The sequence below is a fragment of the Theropithecus gelada genome, chromosome 1 (assembly GCF_003255815.1).
Source record: "Theropithecus gelada isolate Dixy chromosome 1, Tgel_1.0, whole genome shotgun sequence".
Classification (NCBI taxonomy): domain Eukaryota; kingdom Metazoa; phylum Chordata; class Mammalia; order Primates; family Cercopithecidae; genus Theropithecus; species Theropithecus gelada.
Genome location: NC_037668.1, coordinates 6,726,354 through 6,744,358, shown reverse-complemented (window position 1 = coordinate 6,744,358; position 18,005 = coordinate 6,726,354). Strand labels below are relative to the sequence as shown.

General features: G+C 42.5%; 1 protein-coding gene across 3 annotated transcripts in view; it reads left to right on the top strand.

Annotated features, from left to right (window-relative positions):
- Positions 1–999: 999 nt before the first annotated feature.
- The window catches only part of TRIM33 (tripartite motif containing 33), a 122,484-nt gene continuing 105,478 nt past the window's right edge, over positions 1,000–18,005 (top strand). For 2 of the 3 annotated variants that reach the window (XM_025387493.1, XM_025387483.1), the window contains exon 1: positions 1,043–1,643. In XM_025387493.1, coding sequence (XP_025243278.1) covers positions 1,118–1,643 — 526 coding nt within the window. In that variant the 5' untranslated portion in view covers positions 1,043–1,117. Of the gene's footprint in view, positions 1,644–18,005 lie in introns of all 3 variants that reach the window. The other variant, XM_025387474.1, reaches the window with a different exon arrangement.

The following is an 18,005-nucleotide window of genomic DNA, read 5'->3' as shown; positions in this document are numbered from 1 at the left end:
ACAACCACACCCGGCTAATTTTTATATTTTTAGTACAGACGGGGTTTCACCGTATTGGCCAGGCTGGCCACGAACTCCTGACCTCAAGTGATCTGCCCTCCTCGGCCTCCCGAAGTGCTGGGATTACAGGCTTGAGCCACCATGCCCGGCCTGAAAGCTTCTACTACCATTGTTGTAAGGGCATTTGTCACCCAGCTCAAACCAGGACACTTAAAATGGGACCTCAGAAGGACGCAGTACTGGTTACAATCCGTGGCTCTCCAAACTGACATACATTAGAATCAGCTGAATGGACTTCTCCCCCTCCGTCCGCTCTCTCCCTCACTTCCTGATTCAGGTCTGGGGACTGGCCCTGGCATCTCTGCTTTGAAAAACTCCTCCGTTGATCCTGATACGTAGCAACTCCTGAGAATCACCTCAAGATGCCAAAAATAGCTGTTAAAGAGTTTCTTCCTCACTCGGTCTTTTCAGCCTATTTCTGGTAGATCCTCAGTACAAAAACAAAAAACAAACACACAAACAAACAAAAAACCCAAAAACAAACAGAAAAACAAAGTCCCGCTTTAGTGCTCCACAGCCACCCAAAGGAACGCGGCTGGTCTACGCACAGCAGACACCCAGGAGACCCCGGCGATCGAGTGGCGCGGCCGGTGAAGCTTCCGCGAAGACGCCCGGGACACGCTTGCAAGGACCGGAACCGGTCCGGCTTCCACCCTTCCGTACGCACCACAGCTGTGTCGGAATTCATAACCAACCCCAGCCACAGGCAACCCAGCGTCAACCGCCTCTGGCTTTAAAAGCTCCTTTCGAGTTAAAGAGCCGCGGCACTGACGCAAGGAACTGGCTTCGAGAGTACCGGACCGCTCCGCGCCCGCGCACCCAGTTCCCGCCTCCCTCGGGAGGACGTCCGTGCGTACGTGCGCGTGCCGCAACGGCCCTCCTTCAAACGCGCGACGCGAGGGCGGGGGCGCCGCGTGCGCGCGCGCTCTCGTTGGTTCGCTCTCTCGCTCGCTCTCGGCTGCCGCTCTTGCTGCGGCTGCGGCAGGGGCTGGGGGCGGCGGCGGCGACGCGGGCGGCGGGCGGCGCGGGGCGGTCCGGCGGGTTCAAAGAGGAAAACATGGCGGAAAACAAAGGCGGCGGCGAGGCTGAGAGCGGCGGCGGGGGCAGCGGCAGCGCGCCGGTAACTGCTGGGGCCGCCGGGCCCGCGGCGCAGGAGGCGGAGCCGCCTCTCACCGCGGTGCTGGTGGAGGAGGAGGAGGAGGAAGGCGGCAGGGCCGGCGCTGAGGGCGGCGCGGCCGGGCCCGACGACGGGGGGGTGGCCGCGGCCTCCTCGGGCTCTGCCCAGGCTGCTTCATCCCCTGCGGCCTCAGTGGGCCCTGCAGTTCCCGGGGGCGCGGTATCGACACCGGCTCCAGCTCCAGCCTCGGCTCCCGCTCCGGGTCCCTCGGCGGGGCCGCCTCCTGGACCGCCAGCCTCGCTCCTGGACACCTGCGCCGTGTGTCAGCAGAGCTTGCAGAGCCGGCGTGAGGCGGAGCCCAAGCTGCTGCCCTGTCTTCACTCCTTCTGCCTGCGCTGCCTGCCGGAGCCGGAGCGCCAGCTCAGCGTGCCCATCCCGGGGGGCAGCAACGGCGACATCCAGCAAGGTGAGCCGGAGGCCCTGTCTGGCATCTGGGCCGCACAGGATTTGCGCAACCCCAGAGGAGCTGGGGACGGAGGTGCTGGGGCCTGGGGTTGCTCGGACAGGCGCGATCCCGAGGGGTCTCTAAGGTGAAAGACTCGCCCCTGGGACACTTTCCAGAGAAGCTGGACCGCAAGAGATAAGGGGAGCATGAAGGGAGGGGTGTCGGCTGCGAGAGGCTGGGGGAGGGGACGCTGGCTGCGAGGTTTGTGATGTGCGGAACCCGGCCGAGCGCTGGTTCTGGAGCTGGCAGACCTGTACAGTGAGAGAAGGGGAATTTGGGAAACACGTTGTGAGAAGCGTTTTGGCTGGAAGGGCCTGGGCCAGCGAGATGTTGAGGGAGTAGGTAAAAGGTAAGGGCAGTGAAGATGGATTGCTTTGGAGGGAGGGGACTTGGCCTGTTCGCAGATAGGAGAGAGGAGCACTATAGTTAAATGGAGGTGGATAAAATATGTTGGAGGGCTTGGGGTACAGAGAAGGCGCCTGACAGAAAATTGTAAGATGACATTGGGAAGGAGAAACTCGGAAAGTGGACTGCATAGTTAGGGAAAATCCTAAGGTTTGGGGATGAAGGAGAAATGAACTTTGAAGGAAATTGAGAATTAGGGAAAGCTGGGCATGAATTTGTTTTAGCTCATTGGACGTTAATGAGCCCCTAGTGTTGGGGCACTGTGCTAGGATTGAATAAAGTACTCAATGAAGACTTCATTCACAGTCTAACAGGGGAAACCTATATAACTTGCAGCAGTGGAGGAGGGTATTCAGTACAATGGTTGTGGCACAATAAAGGAAAGGTCAGGGAAACTTCACAGGAAAGGAAATCCATGAACAGGTTTCTTGAACGAGTACCTCACTGTGTTGGAGGGTATTCAGGGCACAGGGCACCCTTCTACATCCCTGGAACTAAAGAATGTGTAAGGTGATTGGTGGAAATTAGATTGGATTGATGGGCTGAATAGATAAAGGTTTCAAAGTCTCTTAAACTCTTGGAATCCAGGGGTGTTTTGAACTTTAGAATATTTTGGGATTTTTCTTTTTTCTGGCAAGGTCTCTTATGTGACACTTTTATCAGGGTCTGAATTAACTCTGTATCAAACACGTTAATGTTTCTGCATTGAAACACATGAATGTCACACTAATGGGATAGACAATAAATAACCTCCCAGCACTCACAGTGGGTTCTGTTGCAAACTAAGGAAAAAAAAATATCAAAGGTTTTGAATTTCGGAACTGTAGGTAAGGAATTGTGGAGCTGTACTAAAGGGCTTGGAATTCATCCTGTAGAGTGTATCCTGGACATTGTGGACTAAAGGATGTTCCTGGAGGGTTTTTATATCAAGAGGATAAATGGATCAGATTTCTGATCCAAAAGGATCACTTAGGGCACTTGAGGGATGAGGGAAGGCAAGGCTGGAAACAGGGAGACCAGTTAGGAGAATCCTGGCAGTAATCTAGGTAAGAAATTAACATATGGAATGGGTAGTAAAGAAATGACATCAGGTATTACAGAATGAAGCGTTTTGGTTTGGGGGAACGGTAGGGTTTGGAAATTTCCTTTGCCATCTCCTACACTTGGGCAGATGACCTTTTCTTAGCTTCAGTTTTCTCATTTGTGAAACGGGAAAAAAGTACATAACCTCATAGGGTTATTGAGAGAATGAAGTAAGATATAATGTGTAATTATATATACGTGGTAGTTACTAATGAAATGGTAGCTAATGTATTAATAGTAGTAACTATTAGTAAGTGGCTATGGGAATGGAGGGACGGGGGGATTGTATTGAAATTAGTGTGAGGGAGACAAACATGTAGAATTCCACATTTTTTGTTTGGTGAATGGCAATGCTATTAATACGTATTCAGACGCTGAAGCAGGCTGGGATGAGGGTGAGGTCTGGGGTGGAGGGAGGATAAAATGTTTTCAGTTTGGGTTGTTTTGGGTTTCTAGCATTATTGGGACATGTAGGTAAGAATGTTAAGAATAAGGCTTTGGTTGTTGGAGAAGCTACTAATTGTTTATGGGTGTTTAGAGAATAACCGCTCATGGTCTGTGCACCCATGAGCATAGTAAGACCCATAGGATTCAGTGTTCCTGTGGGAACCTGGGTTAGGTAAGAGATTTAGAGGGAACTCAGAGATGCAGATTATGTTTGACTGATGTGGCTGAGGGACTGAGGTTATGAAATTGGCTATCTGAAATTTATGAAGGAGAGAGAATAATATGTAAATCCCCTCTTCATTTCTTTATCCTTTCTTTTTGAAGAAGGAGGAGTAAGTGGAAGGGACTAACCAAATACTGTCAATCTTAAGTGATATTGCTGTCAACGAATATCTAAAACAAATTGAGTCTGGAATCCACCATGTTTTTTATTTAAAAAAAATTTTTTTTGAGACAGTCTCGCTCGGTTGCTCAGGCTGCAGTGCAGTGGCTCGATCTCGGCTCACTGCAGCCTCTGCCTCCCAGATTCAAGCGATTCTTGTGCCTCAGCCACCCTAGTAGCTGAGATTACAGGCGCACACCACCATGCCTGGCTAATTTTTGTGTTTTTAGTAGAGACGGGGTTTTGCCATATTGGCCAGACTGGTCTTGAACTCCTGGCTTCAAATGATCTGCCTGTCTCAGCCTCCCAAAGTCCTGGGATTATAGGCATGAGCCACCGTGCCCAGCCATCCACTGTGTTTTTAGATAGTCTGGAAAGTAATTTGTCAGTATTAACCTCCTATATACCATTCTGCTTTGCTCTTTAAAAAGATCAAGCTGTGCTGGAAAGAACACTAGATTGGCTGTTGGGGACATAGTTCAGCTCCTTAACTGTTTTACGCTAAAGGAAATTCATACTGTTTTTGTCCTTCAGTTTACTTCTAAAATGTAGCTAATAGTCGTTTACTTATATCTCACTAAGGCAAATAATAAATGCGAAAACGCTTTGTAACTGAGAAATGATTCAACAATATAGGGTATTACTGATCAACCTCAGATATCATCCTCTCTGGTCTGGAGATCATAGCTAGTGGTTTTAATTCACCGTCTTTTCCAGTGATTTTGAAACAAAGATGAGTATAATGCCCTCCTTCCTAACTGGTGTTTTTCCTGTTTCTCTTAATACATTTATTCACACTGTCTGGCTGCTCTCTCTAGATCAACAGTTCTCAGAGTGTGGTTCCTGGACCGGCAGCATCAGCATCATCTGTGACCTTGTTAGGAATACAGATTCTTGGGCCCCATTCCAGACCTCCTGACCAGTAGTCTCGTTTAACAAGCTCTCCAGGTGATTCTGATTCACGCTTAAGTTTGAGAACCACTGTCTTGAGTGAAGGGCTCCTCACTTCAAATGTCTCCTCAGAGTTTGACTTCTCATATTAAGTAGTCCTCCAGGTCGCTTTCTCATACATCATCTTTTTTTCTTTGTAGCACAGCTAAAATCCAAAATATTTATTTTTGTTTACTTACCCATCTCATTTTGCACTAGGATATTGTAGACTGTTCAATAAGTTTTGAGTAAATAAGAATCACGAGAGCTTATTAAAATGCTAACGGGAGTTTCTTCAGAGACTGGTTTAGTTGATTTGGTGATGACTCCATGTGCGTGCATTTTTAACAGGTGCCCTGTGATTTTGATGCTTTTGGTACCACCACACTTTGAGGAAGATGGATTTAAATATTTTGAGGAGAAAGTATGATCTGTTTACCGTTGGAGTATTTGCATAATCAAAGTAGATAAATTAGTTAATATTGAATCTCAATAGTGAGCTTTTTAGAGTACTTTTGTGATTGTTTTGGGGGTGCTTTTTCAGGTTGAGGCAGAATAGCTATCAGTAGTGGATATATATAATTTTATACTTTATCAATAAAAATACAGATTTGCTACTCAGGAGGCTGAGGCAGGAGGATCACTTGAGGCCAAGAGTTCAAGATCAGCCTGTGTAACATAGCAAGACCCTGTCTCTAAAAAAATTTTTTTAAAATAGGAATCATATTGATGCATCTGAACAAACTCTCAGATGAACTCTTGAAGGAGATGAGGCTACCTGTGAGATGGCACAATGATACAGCTGAAGAAATGAATTGGTATTAAGTTGCATTGGGTTCTGCTATTTTTTTTTTTTTTTCGAGACAGAGTTTTGCTCTAGTCGCCCAGGCTGGAGTGCAGTGGCACGATTTTGGCTCACTGCAACCTCCGCCTCCTGGGTTCAAGTGATTCTCCTGCCTCAGCCTCCCCAGTAGCTGACATTATAGGTGCCTGCCACCATGCCCACCTATTCTTTTGTATTTTTAGTAGAGACAGGATCTTGCCATGTAGGCCAGGCTGGCCTCAAACTCCTGACCTCAAGTGATCCGCCCGTCTTGGCCTCCCAAAGTGCTGGGATTGTAGGCGTGAGGGCACCGCCTGGCCTGGGTTCTGCTATTAATTAGCTATATAACCCTTGGACAAGGAACCTAGGAAGTCTCTCCAGGTCTTTTGCACTGTGAAGAGGCTGAGTTCCTATCATGTTAGGTTCTATGATTCTATTGTCTTTTATGCTAACATTATGTATGTACGTTTAATGTCCTTATAGTTTGTGGGGACTAATAGAGGAATCACCATGGAAAAATCATTCTGTTACGGAATTCTTCAACTTACTATGGGCTGGGCACAGTGGCTCATGCCTGTGATCCCAGCACTTTGGGAAGCCAAAGTGGGCAGATCGCTTGAGGTTATGAGTTCGAGACCAGCCTGACCAATATGGCGAAACCTTGTCTCTACAGAAAGTACAAAAATTAGCCGTGCATGGTGGCGGGCGCCTGTAATCCCAGCTACTTGGGAGGCTGAGGCAGGAGAATCCCTTGAATCTGGGAGGCATAGGTTGCAGTGAGCTGAGATCATGCCACTGCACTCCAGCCTGGGTGACAGAGTGAGACTCCATCTCAAAAACAAAACAAAACAAAACAAAAAAACTTACTATGAAAAGTCCGAGATGGCAACAGTCTTGTAAGTGGGAGGGAAAACCTCTTGAGTGTAGTGTGAAAAGCACTTCCTCATAGTGTTTCTGTTTATCACAGACCATGCTGAGCCACTCTGAGGAGTCTTCTGTTTGAGCCCTTGGAATTTGTTGTCCCTGGAGTGTGTATACTATATGACAGTTCTAGCCTCAGTGTGACTTAACTGGTTTGGGGACTTTTTAGGCTCTACTTTTTCTGACTGTCCTCTTCAACAGAAACAAGCTTGAGTGTTTGAATGATCATGTGGTATTACACCAACAACTAGTCATTAAAGATGTGTCCGAGATTGCTGAAATACTTCCTAACAACTTCTGTCTAGCATTGTGGTCAAACTACCTGAATTCATTTTTGAGCTGTGCCATTTAGTACTGGAATGACCATGGATAAGTCACTTAACATCTGTAAACCGGGAGTAATAATTATATCTATGTCATAGAGTTTTTGTGAGAATTAAGAGAGTTAATGTGTTGCAAGGTGCATTTATTGGGAGCTTACATGGGAAGCCCCCAATAAATTGCAGTAGTGTGATTTCGGTAATTTTTCATTTGTCCCCCCATTGCCTTTGTGACTGTATCTCACAGTAAACAGAAAGAAGAGGCAGGGGGGTAAATTGTGGTTTTAAAGGCTTTTCTGACGTCTACTGATGTATACGGCATGCATGATAAATCATTTGAGTTCCGAATCTTTCTAGTTACCTAGAACTTGTAAAAACTTATAAACTAATGTCCTAAATCCTAAGTCTTTATAATGTCTGGTATTTGTACATCAATAGCCCTAGTTAGGGGACTTTAATTACTTTTACTTTTCTCATAGATACTGCTCTCAGTGGGTCCTAAATGAGAATACCTTAAAGCAGTGATTCTCAAAGTGTGGTCCACAGAATGCTAGGGTGGGGGTTAAGGTAGTGACCATGTCACTGAGACCCTTTTAGAGGTGCACAGGTTTAAAACTATTTTCATAATTACACTAATTTAATATTTACCTTATTCACTCTGCTGACATTTATATTAACGGTGCAAAAGCAATGATGGATAAAACTGCCGTCACCTCTGCATGAATTAAGATGGTGAGTGACTCCATTTGGGAGGCCAAGGTGGGTGCATTGATTGAGTCCAGGAGTAGGAGACTAGTCTGGGCAACATGAGGAAACCCTGTCTCTACAAAAAATACAAAAAAAATTAGGCCGGGTGCGGTGGCTCACGCCTGTAATCCCAGCACTTTGGGAGGCCGAGGCGGGCGGATCACAAGGTCAGGAGATCGAGACCATGGTGAAACCCCGTCTCTACTAAAAATAGAAAAAATTAGCCGGCGCAGTGGTGGGCGCCTGTAGTCCCAGCTACTCGGGAGGCTGAGGCAGGAGAATGGCGTGAACCCGGGAGGCGGAGCTTGCAGTGAGCCGAGATTGCGCCACTGCACTCCAGCCTGGGCGACAGAGCAAGACTCCGTCTCAAAAAAAAAAAAAAAAAAAAAAATTAAACAGGCATGGTAGTGCATGCCTGTAGTTGCAGCTACTCAGGAGGCTGAAGTGGGAGAATCGCCTGAGTCAGGGAGTGTCGAGGCTGCAGCGAGCCATAATTGTGCCATTGTACTCCAGCCTGGGCAATGGCATGAGACCCTGTCTTTAAAAAAAAAAAAAAAAAAAAAAGGAAAGTGGCTCCAAGCCATACTAAAAGTCATTGCATATTTACTTTCACACACTTAGAGAAAAAACAAAAATAAACCTATTCATTGTCACTTAATATCCTTTATGAAACAGTAACAATTACTATATTAAATTTTGGTCTTTAAAACTCTGTGTGATGAAATGGGAAATGTGCCTAAAATGCTTCTGCTGCTTACGAAAGTGCAAGAAAAGTACTTGTGTAGTTTTTTGAGTTCCAAGCTGAATTTGCTTTTTTTTCATAGAAAACTATTTTTGCTTGAAATAATGATTGACAAACTATGGTTTTTAGGCATGGGTATTTGGCAGCCATTTTCTCAAAAGTGAATGAATTGAGCCTGTCATTTCCAGGAAAAGAGCTGACATATGTTGCCAGTGATAAAAATCGAGATTTTAAATTAAAATTAGAAGTTTTGGAAAATTGGTGTTTGCTGCCATGAGCTGGTCAGTTTCTCAGTATTTAAAGACTTTTCCTGAAGGGATTGGTGGTGATATTAATAAACGTGAATTTTTTTGATACTGTGTAATGTCAACATTTCAAAGATCTGCGTAGCTTATTGCAATATATTCTAAATGACCAATGCATGATGTTAAGTGCAAAACAGAGCAATAATAAATAGATTGTATTTTATTTTATTATTTGAAATGGAGTCTTGCTTTGTTGCCCAAGCTGGAATGCAGTGGCACAATCTTGGCTCCCTGCGACCTCTACCTCCTGGGCTCCTGGGTTCAAGCAGTTCTCCTACCTCAGCCTCCCAAGTAGCTGGGATTACAGGCACACGCCACCACGCCCAGCTAATTTTTGTATTTTTAGTAGAGATGGGGTTTCGCCATGTTGACCAGGCTGTTCTTGAACTCCTGACCTCAGTTGATCTGCCCACCTCAGCCTCCCAAAGTGTTGGTATTACAGGCATGAGCCACCATGCCTGGCCAGTAAATAGATTTTAATGCAAGAGAGTAGTAAAGTTTATTGTTAAGGTTTGAGATGCCACATTGCAACTGATGTTTAAAAAATAAATATACTTCTTAAGTTTTTGTGTTGTATCAAATAAAAATATCCACAGAGTGATCTGAAAAGGCTATTAAAATCTGCTTTTCCCGTTTCTTAGATACTTAGCTGTCTGAGGCCAGATTTTCTTTATATTCTTCAAAGAAACAACGTATCAAAACATTAAATGCAGAAGCATATATCCAGCCATATTCTATTAAACCACATGTTAAAGAGATCTTTAAAATTTAGCACAATGACACTCTTTATTAATTTTTTTGTTTTAGGAAATACAGTTATTTCTGATTTCTAAAAATGTTGTTTAAACCTGTTGTGCTGGACATGGTGGCTCATGCCTATAATCCCAGCACTTTTGAAGGCTGAGGTGGGAGGATCACTTGGCCCAGGAGTTCAAGACCAGCTTGGGCAATATAGTGAGACACTGACTCCACAAAAAATAAAAAATTTATCCGAGTGTGGTGGTGTGCGCCTGTGGTTCCAGCTACTCAGGACGATGAGGTGGGAGGATCGCTTGAGTCCAGGAGGTTGAGGCTACAGTGAGCTGTGATCATGCCATTGCACTCCAGTCTGGGTGACAGAGTGAGACTGTCTCAGAAAACGAACAAAACTAGTAATAAAATAAACATCATTTTAACATTTTAACATTTAAGATTCATTTTTAATTCATTTTGTAATGAATTAAAATACATTTAAAACATATTTGATGGTCATACCCCATCTAAACAAAAGCTCTTTGTGTTCCTCAATAACTAAGACTGTAAAAGAGGTCCTGAGACCAGAAAGTTTAAGCCCTGCTCTGTTAACGGACATTAAGAACATGATAATGTCTCAGAGTCTTTGGGCCAGTGGGAAGAATGTCAGATCATAAAATAATAGGTGGCAGATTTATACATTTGTAGTTTTGCATTTTGGAGTACCCGTAACAGTTCAGAAAAAGCTTCCCGTCAATAAAATGTAAAAATGAAGAAAGTACTTATTAACCGAAGTTAAACTTTAAAAAATAGCTCACTATAGATTACTGATTTTTTTTTCATGTTTATGGCTGTCTAAGCCAACTTCAGAGATTGCGCTCAGGATGATAGTTAAATTAACCTCTTGTCTCTGGCCACAAATTGCACCTCTATCTCTTGCCATTGGACTCAAGGGGAAGTGGGAAAAAGAACAAGGATGGATGAACATAAATATACCATTTTTAGAAAAATATTTAAAGCCTATTCCCCAGTGATGAGTAAATGGCATGCACCGTATGGTACTAACGAGGACATTTGAATGCTTATTATTTGCTATTTATGTTCCTTTTGTGAATTATTTGTCCATGTGTTTTATGTTTTTCTTTAGATTGCTTACATTTTCTGTTTTGATTTACAAGAATTCTTGACAAATTCTGTATACTGATCCTTTGTTGATGATTTAGATTGAAGATGTATTCTGAGCCTATGGCTTGGTGTGGTAGCCAACCTCTAAGATGGCCCCTTGTTCCTTTTCTCCTATTACTCACATCATTCTATGATTGCTGTCCAGTTGCTCAAGGCTGGTCTCCGTGACCAAGAGAATATATTAGAATTAATAGTGACTTCTGAGGCCAGGCCATTAAAGGCATATATACAACTTTTTCCTTGCTCTTTGGATCCCTCATTCTGGGTGAAAAACAGCTGCCATTCTGTGAAAGATACTCTAGTAGTCCTTTAAAGAGGCCATGTGGAGAAAAATCGAGGTCTTCTGCAAAAACCCGGCACCAACTTGCCAGCCATGTGAAAGCCACTTTTGAGGTAGATTCTCTATCCTAATCAAGCTTTCAGATGACTGCAGTCCTGGCTGACATCTTGACTGCAACCTTCTTAGAGGCACTAAGCCAGAACTGCCTGCCAAGTCCCTCCCAAATTCTTGTTTCAATAAAGCTGTGAGAATTATTGTTGTTTTAAGTTATTAGTTTTTGAGGTAATTTGTTACATAGCAATAGATAACGGATACACTTTTACTTTTTAGAGAGCTGTTTTTTCATGTTTTTATATTAATGTAGTTTTTTCTCCTTTTTTTTTTTTTTTTTTTTTTTTTTTGCTGTTCTTAGTAGCTTTATAATAAGCAGTAAGTTTTGTTCATTAAGGTAATTTCACTGCCCTCTCTACATATACCTTGGTCATCTTCAAGATTATCTCAACTGGTCTTGACCCTTAGCTCCTTTTTTTTTTTTTTATTAAAAAATTTCTTTTTCCAAGACAAACCTTGGCCATTCACCTTTTGCTCACTCTTATACTAAAATGTATTATCTTGTGAAAGTTCATTTTAAAAACCTCTTAAGCAGTGTGTGGTGGTACCTGCCTATAGTGCCAACTACTCAGGAGGCTGACTTGAGCCTAGAGTTTGAAGCTGTAATGTGCTATGATTGCACTTGGGAATAGCACCTGTACTCCAGCCTGGGCAACACAGAGAGATGCCACCATCTCTTTAAAAAAGAACAGAAAAACAAACCAAAAAAACCTGTCAGTGTTTTTGTTGGAATTGCTTTGAATATGTAAATCAATTTGGGAGAAAATGTCTTTATGGTGTCTGCCTATTTATAAACATGGTATGCCTCTGCATTTGCTTAAGTCTTCCATGAATGTTTTCGAGTGTATATTTTGAGACGGAGTCTCACTTTGTTGCCCAGGCTGTAGTGCAATGGTGTGATCTTGGCTTACTGTAATCTCTGACTCCCAGGTTCAAGCAGTTCTCCTGCTTCAGCCTCCCAAGTAGCTGGGATTACAGGTGCACGCCACCACGCCTGGCTCATTTTTGTATTTTTAGTAGAGACAGGGTTTCACCATGTTGGCCAGGCTGGTCTTGAACTTCTGAGCTCAAGTGACCTGCCTGCCTGGGCCTCCCAAAGTGCTGGGATTACAGGTGTGAGCCACTGTGCCCGACCTATTTTTTAAATGTCTCAAGTATACTGATTTCATATTTACATTTGATAATTCCATCATCTGATGTTCTTGATGTCTTATTTTACTACTTTCTTCTGCCTGCTCTTGTTTGTTGTGGGTGGTGTCCTCCTGTATTTTATAGTTTTAGGCAGTGAGCCTGTTCACCAGGGCCTTATGAAATCTGCCAGACTGGTTTTAGGGAACAAGCCTCCAAAGGGTGTTTTGCATTTGCTTCTGTCAGGTGCCATCAACACAGAAATTACTGAAGCAGACTTTTAGTTTACTGTATCTTAGTATTGTCAGATGTTGATTTAGTGTTTACCTTATAGGCTGGCTGTATTTAGAAATTCTTAGAATTACACACAGTGTGGGTGTGGGGGGAAAAAAAGGGGAAATTCTCAGGAGAAAATTTTTTTCCTTACCCCGAACCCAGGCAGTGACAGATTTCTTCATTTCCATGCTGTTGGTCAGATTTTTTTTTTTAAAATTTCACTATTCTTTGCTTATGCACCCTAATAACTGAGGTTGTAGTCGTTCAAGTCAGTTTTATGAAGATGAGTCTTGATCTAATTAATACATTACACAGGCCCTGGGCTCCCATGTCTTCCCCATTCTTTCTTTACTCCCTTGTTTGTACATTCTAAAGAAGAGTCACTAAGAGTATAGTTTCTGAGCCTTTGCATTTTTGAAGTTTTCTTTATTCTGCTCTCTTCTTAAATGATCGTTTGGCTGGATATGAAATTCTGGGTTAAAACTTTTTTCCTCAGAACTTTTAAGGCATATCTTTCAGTGTCTTAAATCAGTGTTGCTGATGCTACTCTAATTTTGCTCGTTTGTACAACCCTGGTTGGGTTTTGTTTGTTTATTTACCTCTTCTTGAGATCTTTTTATGTCTTGGATCTCTTCATCTATTTATCATTGTTTTGAAATACAGTGATGTGCTTCTGTTGATTTTTTTTTTCCTAAAAGTTTCTAAAAATTCATTGTGCTTTTTCATTTAGTCTTGTAATCTTCATTTATAGTAAGATAACTTTACATTTTTTTCAAAAGGTCCTTCCCCACCTCCCGCTCTTTTTGAACTATTACTGTTTGATGTTGGCTCTCCTAGGTTCATATTCTCCCAATCTTTTACAGTTTCCTTCCCTTTGTTTTCTTGCTCAGCTGACATTCTGAAAGATCTCCTTGTCCTTATCTCTAACCCTTTTATCCAATTTATTAATTACATTGTACATTTCTTTCTTTTCTTTTTTTTTGAGATGGAGTCTCATTCTGTCACCCAGACTGGACGGCTCACTGCACCCTCTGCCTCCCTGGGTCAAGTGATTCTCGTGCCTCAGCCTCCTGAGTAGCTGGAACTACAGGCTCGTGCCACCGCGCCTGGCTAATTTTTTTGCATTTTTAGTAGAGACGAGGTTTCACCATGTTGGCCAGCCCACTCTCGAACTCCTGACCTCAGGTGATCCACCTGCCTTGGCCTCCCAGAGTGCTGGGATTACAGGCGTGAGCCACTGCGCCTGGCCTACATGGTACATTTCTAAGAGCTTCCTTGCTTAGGTTGTATTTTTATAAGATTCTATTCTTTTTCTGTGGACTTAGTATCTTCTTTCTCTGAGGATACAAATGTTTTTCTTCCCTAGGCAAAATACCTATTTTACGTTATTTTTCATTTGACTTTTTACTTTTGAAACATTTCAGGTATACTGATTCCATATTTATATTTGATAATTGCATTATGTAACTTTTTTTTGTGTGTGAGACAGAATCTCAGTCCATCGCCCAGACTGGAGTGCAGTGGTGCGATCTTGGCTCACTGCAACCTCCGTCTCCTGGATTCAAGTGATTCTTCTGCCTCAGCCTCTGTAGTAGCTGGAATTATAGACATGCACCACTATGCCCAGCTATCATTATATAACGTTTTTGACATCTTATTTTATTGCTTGCTTCTGCCTACTCTTGTTTATCTTCTGTTCCCTTTATTATCTGTTTTACTTTCTGGTTTTTTTTTCTTTTGATCTTTGTGTTTCATAGGTTTCCCCAAGCAATAGATGATCCTTGGTTGTCTCGCCACTTGAATGAGGCAATACAGTTCTGATTGAAGATTCTGTGCTTGTGTGTGGGGCTTGTTAATTATTGGGCATTGCTTTAGATCAGGGATTGGCAAACTGGCCCATGAACTAAATACAACCAACTGCATGGTTTTGTGTGACCCGTGAGCCAAGAATGATTTTTATATTTTAAATATTTGGGAAAAAAGAATATTTTGTGACATATGAAAATTATTAGATTATGGTGGCTCACGCCTGTAATCCCAGCACTTTGGAAGGCCAAGGTGGGCAGGTCACCTGAGGTCAGGAGTTGGAGACCAACCTGACCAACGTGGTGAAACCTCATCTCTACTAAAAATACAAAAACAATTAGCTGGATATGGTGGCAGTTGCCTGTAATCTCAGCTGCTTGGGAGACTGAGGCAGGAAAATCTCTTGAACCTGAGAGGCAGAGGTTGCAGTGAGTCAAGATTGCGCTGTTGCACTCCAGCCTGGGGAATAAGAGCGAAAACTCTATCTCAAAGAAAAAGAAAAAAAAATTATTTTAAGTGTCAATTTGTGTTTAGAAATTTTTATTTGAACACAGCCATGTACATTCATTTATGTATTGTCCGTGACTACTTTCGTGCTGTAATGGGAAAACTGAGTAGTTGTGACAAAGATGTGTACTGCTTTTTGGTGCATTACAGATTGCAGTGATGCAGCTATAACTTGATAGGGATGTGTATGGCTGTAGCACAACATTTAAAATTTAAAAATATTTTCCAAAAGATTGCATACCTATCATTTCAGAGAAGAGTGAACGGATTTTAAATGTCACACTTTTACAGCAGAGTACATTTTGTTTTGAGTTAGATGGCAAAGCATGGTGTTTATTATGTACTTATACTGTAGCTGTGCTGAAAGAGTACAATGTTATGTTGACAACCCCAGACTAAGCACTGATTACATTATTCCCAACTCACAGGAAAGCAAAAATCAGAAATAAGAAAGTTTAAAATGGAATATCTGATCACAGCAGAATTTCTTTTTTTTTTTTTTTGAGACGGAGTCTCGCTTTGTTGCCCAGGCTGGAGTACAGTGGCCGGATCTCAGCTCACTGCAAGCTCCGCCTCCCGGGTTTATGCCATTCTCCTGCCTCAGCCTCCCGAGTAGCTGGGACTACAGGCGCCCGCCACCTCGCCTGGCTAGTTTTTTGTATTTTTTAGTGGAGACGGGGTTTCACCATGTTAGCCCATGTTAGGATGGTCTCGATCTCCTGACCTCGTGATCCGCCCGTCTCAGCCTCCCAAAGTGCTGGGATTACAGGCTTGAGCCACCGTGCCCGGCCCAGAATTTCTTTTTTGATACTGTCTTTTTTCCTAAACAACCTAAGATATTTACTGTGCCTTGTGATACCACATCCCACATTTTCGTTTGATGGGACATGTTAGGCATTGGTTATGAATCAGATTTCAAGCAGTGTGGTGTATACAGCCTGACCTGTTGTCCGCAATAGATTTGGAAGAATCAGAATTTACAGGATTCTACTTGTAACATCACAAATGACTGCCAGAATGAATTCCACAAATGAATTTTGTACCAGTCTGACCTGTCATCCATTTGTGGTTTATTAATAGAATGCTAAAATTCAAATTACACAACTCATTTCTTTTCCCATCACTGAGGGTTGGCTTAAATACTAACCCTCACAAAGTAAATACTTACGCAAAAAGCTAATGTCAGTCAAAAGATCCCCATCAGTTTTTTTGTCTGCAATAGGGTGGATATGAAGGTAAGGTATTGAGAATCATTTCACTGTATTACTGTGCTTATGAATCTGAAGTATTGAAAGTAGTAAGTTAGAGCACTGCATTTCGGCTGTCCTTCATATATTAAATTTTCTGCTTTGTGTTGAACATTACCTTCATATGTTGTGAGACATATAAAAGGGATATATGTAATGAACCTTAGACCCATTGAATCTCGCTGGAGAGGTAAGACATTATATTAAAGAACAGTATAATACATTTTATTATAAATTGGTAATAAATTTCATTTCAGTAAACCAGATGTTTATTGAAATATGGTTCAAAAGGAGATTAGTCATAGCTGAAATTTACTATTTCTTCTCTTAATGTTGGTTTGGAGGTGATTCCCTTTTTTTCATTTGTGTATGATATGATTTTAGTCCTTATGCTTTTGGCTGTAATCTAGGCTGCTCTGGACATCCATCCGATTTTCTCTTCTCTGTTTTTCTTTCTCAGTATATATTGAATACTTTCAAAGTAGATTATCTGAATTAATAATGGCAGGAAAGAACTAGCTGTGGATAAGTTTATTTGAATGTGTGTAGGCTTCTGTTCCTTGTCTGTCAAATAACATAACTTCCAAGATAAAACTTTTTCATGTTATCTTATTTGCTTATAAAAATCTCTTAGAGGGAAGACTCATTCTATTTTGCGGAATGAAGTTTTGCCCAATTAAAAAGAATTATCTCAGGGTGATAATATTATCCTTGTTTCTTTTTTAAACAAATGAGGCCACCGAGGTAGTGTGGTAAAATTGTATCTAAATGTGGCTTTTCCATGTCCAGCTGATAGCACAGACTCAGATGCCTTCAGGAACTAGGTAAGTAACTAGTGTAAGACCTTGAGAGTAGTGAAACTTGCCTAGCCTTTTTGCATTTAAAAAATATTCTGTTTTGGCAGGCATGGTGGCTCACACCTGTAATCCCAGCACTTTGGGCAGCCGAAGTGGGCGGATCCCTGAGGTCAGGAGTTCAAGACCAGTCTGGCCAACATGGTGAAACCCCATCTCTACTAAACATACAAAAATTAGCCGGGTGTGGTGGCGTGTGCCTGTAGTTCCAGTTACCCGGGAGGCTGAGGCACGATAATCGCTTGAACCTGGGAGGTGGAGGTTGCAGTGAGCCGAAATGGTGTGCCATTGCACTCCAGCCTGGGCGAGAGAGTGAGACTGCCTAATAACAGCAACAACAACAACAACTGTATTTTGGCCAAGTAATACCAGTTTTTGTCCTGACTTGGTAGAATCTGATTAGTCATTTTTAAGGTAGATGTAATTAATTTATAATTAGTTTGATTTCATAATTTTAAAAGTTAAGTTTATTTAAGTACTTAAGTAAACTAGCATTATAGTATAGTTTGCAGATCTGTGAGAACCGGTAAAGTCCAATATCTTTTTGTATGGCTATTGGCCTTTGAATATCATTTTTTGTAGTTGCCTGTTCGGGTTTTGCTTACATTTTCCCCTGTGGTTTGTCTACCTTTTTTCCAAATGCTTTTGTAGGGTTCTTTATATATTCCAATCATGACTGCTTTGTCAGATATATATCCGATTTTGTGGCTTGCCTAGCAATTGTGTTTTAAAATGTTGAATTTAGCTTTTGAGTACACAGTACTTTTGCACTGGTTGAAAAGTTAAATAAGTATACGAAGCTGGATAATGAGAAGCCTCCCTTGCACTCCTTATCCTCATCCAGTTCCTGTCTCCCCCAAGACATAACCTGTGTTAATACTTTATCTGTCCTCCCAGTATATCCAAGTGATACTGGACAATGGTGCCAAATCCATTCAGTGACAGAAAGATTGGGTATCTTCAAAAAATGACATTGGGCGCCAGGCATATTGGTTCATACCTGTAATCCCAGCACTTTGGGAGGCCGAGGCAGGAGGATCACTTGAGCCCTGAAGTTCAAGACTAGCTTGGGCAACATAGTGAGGCCCTGTC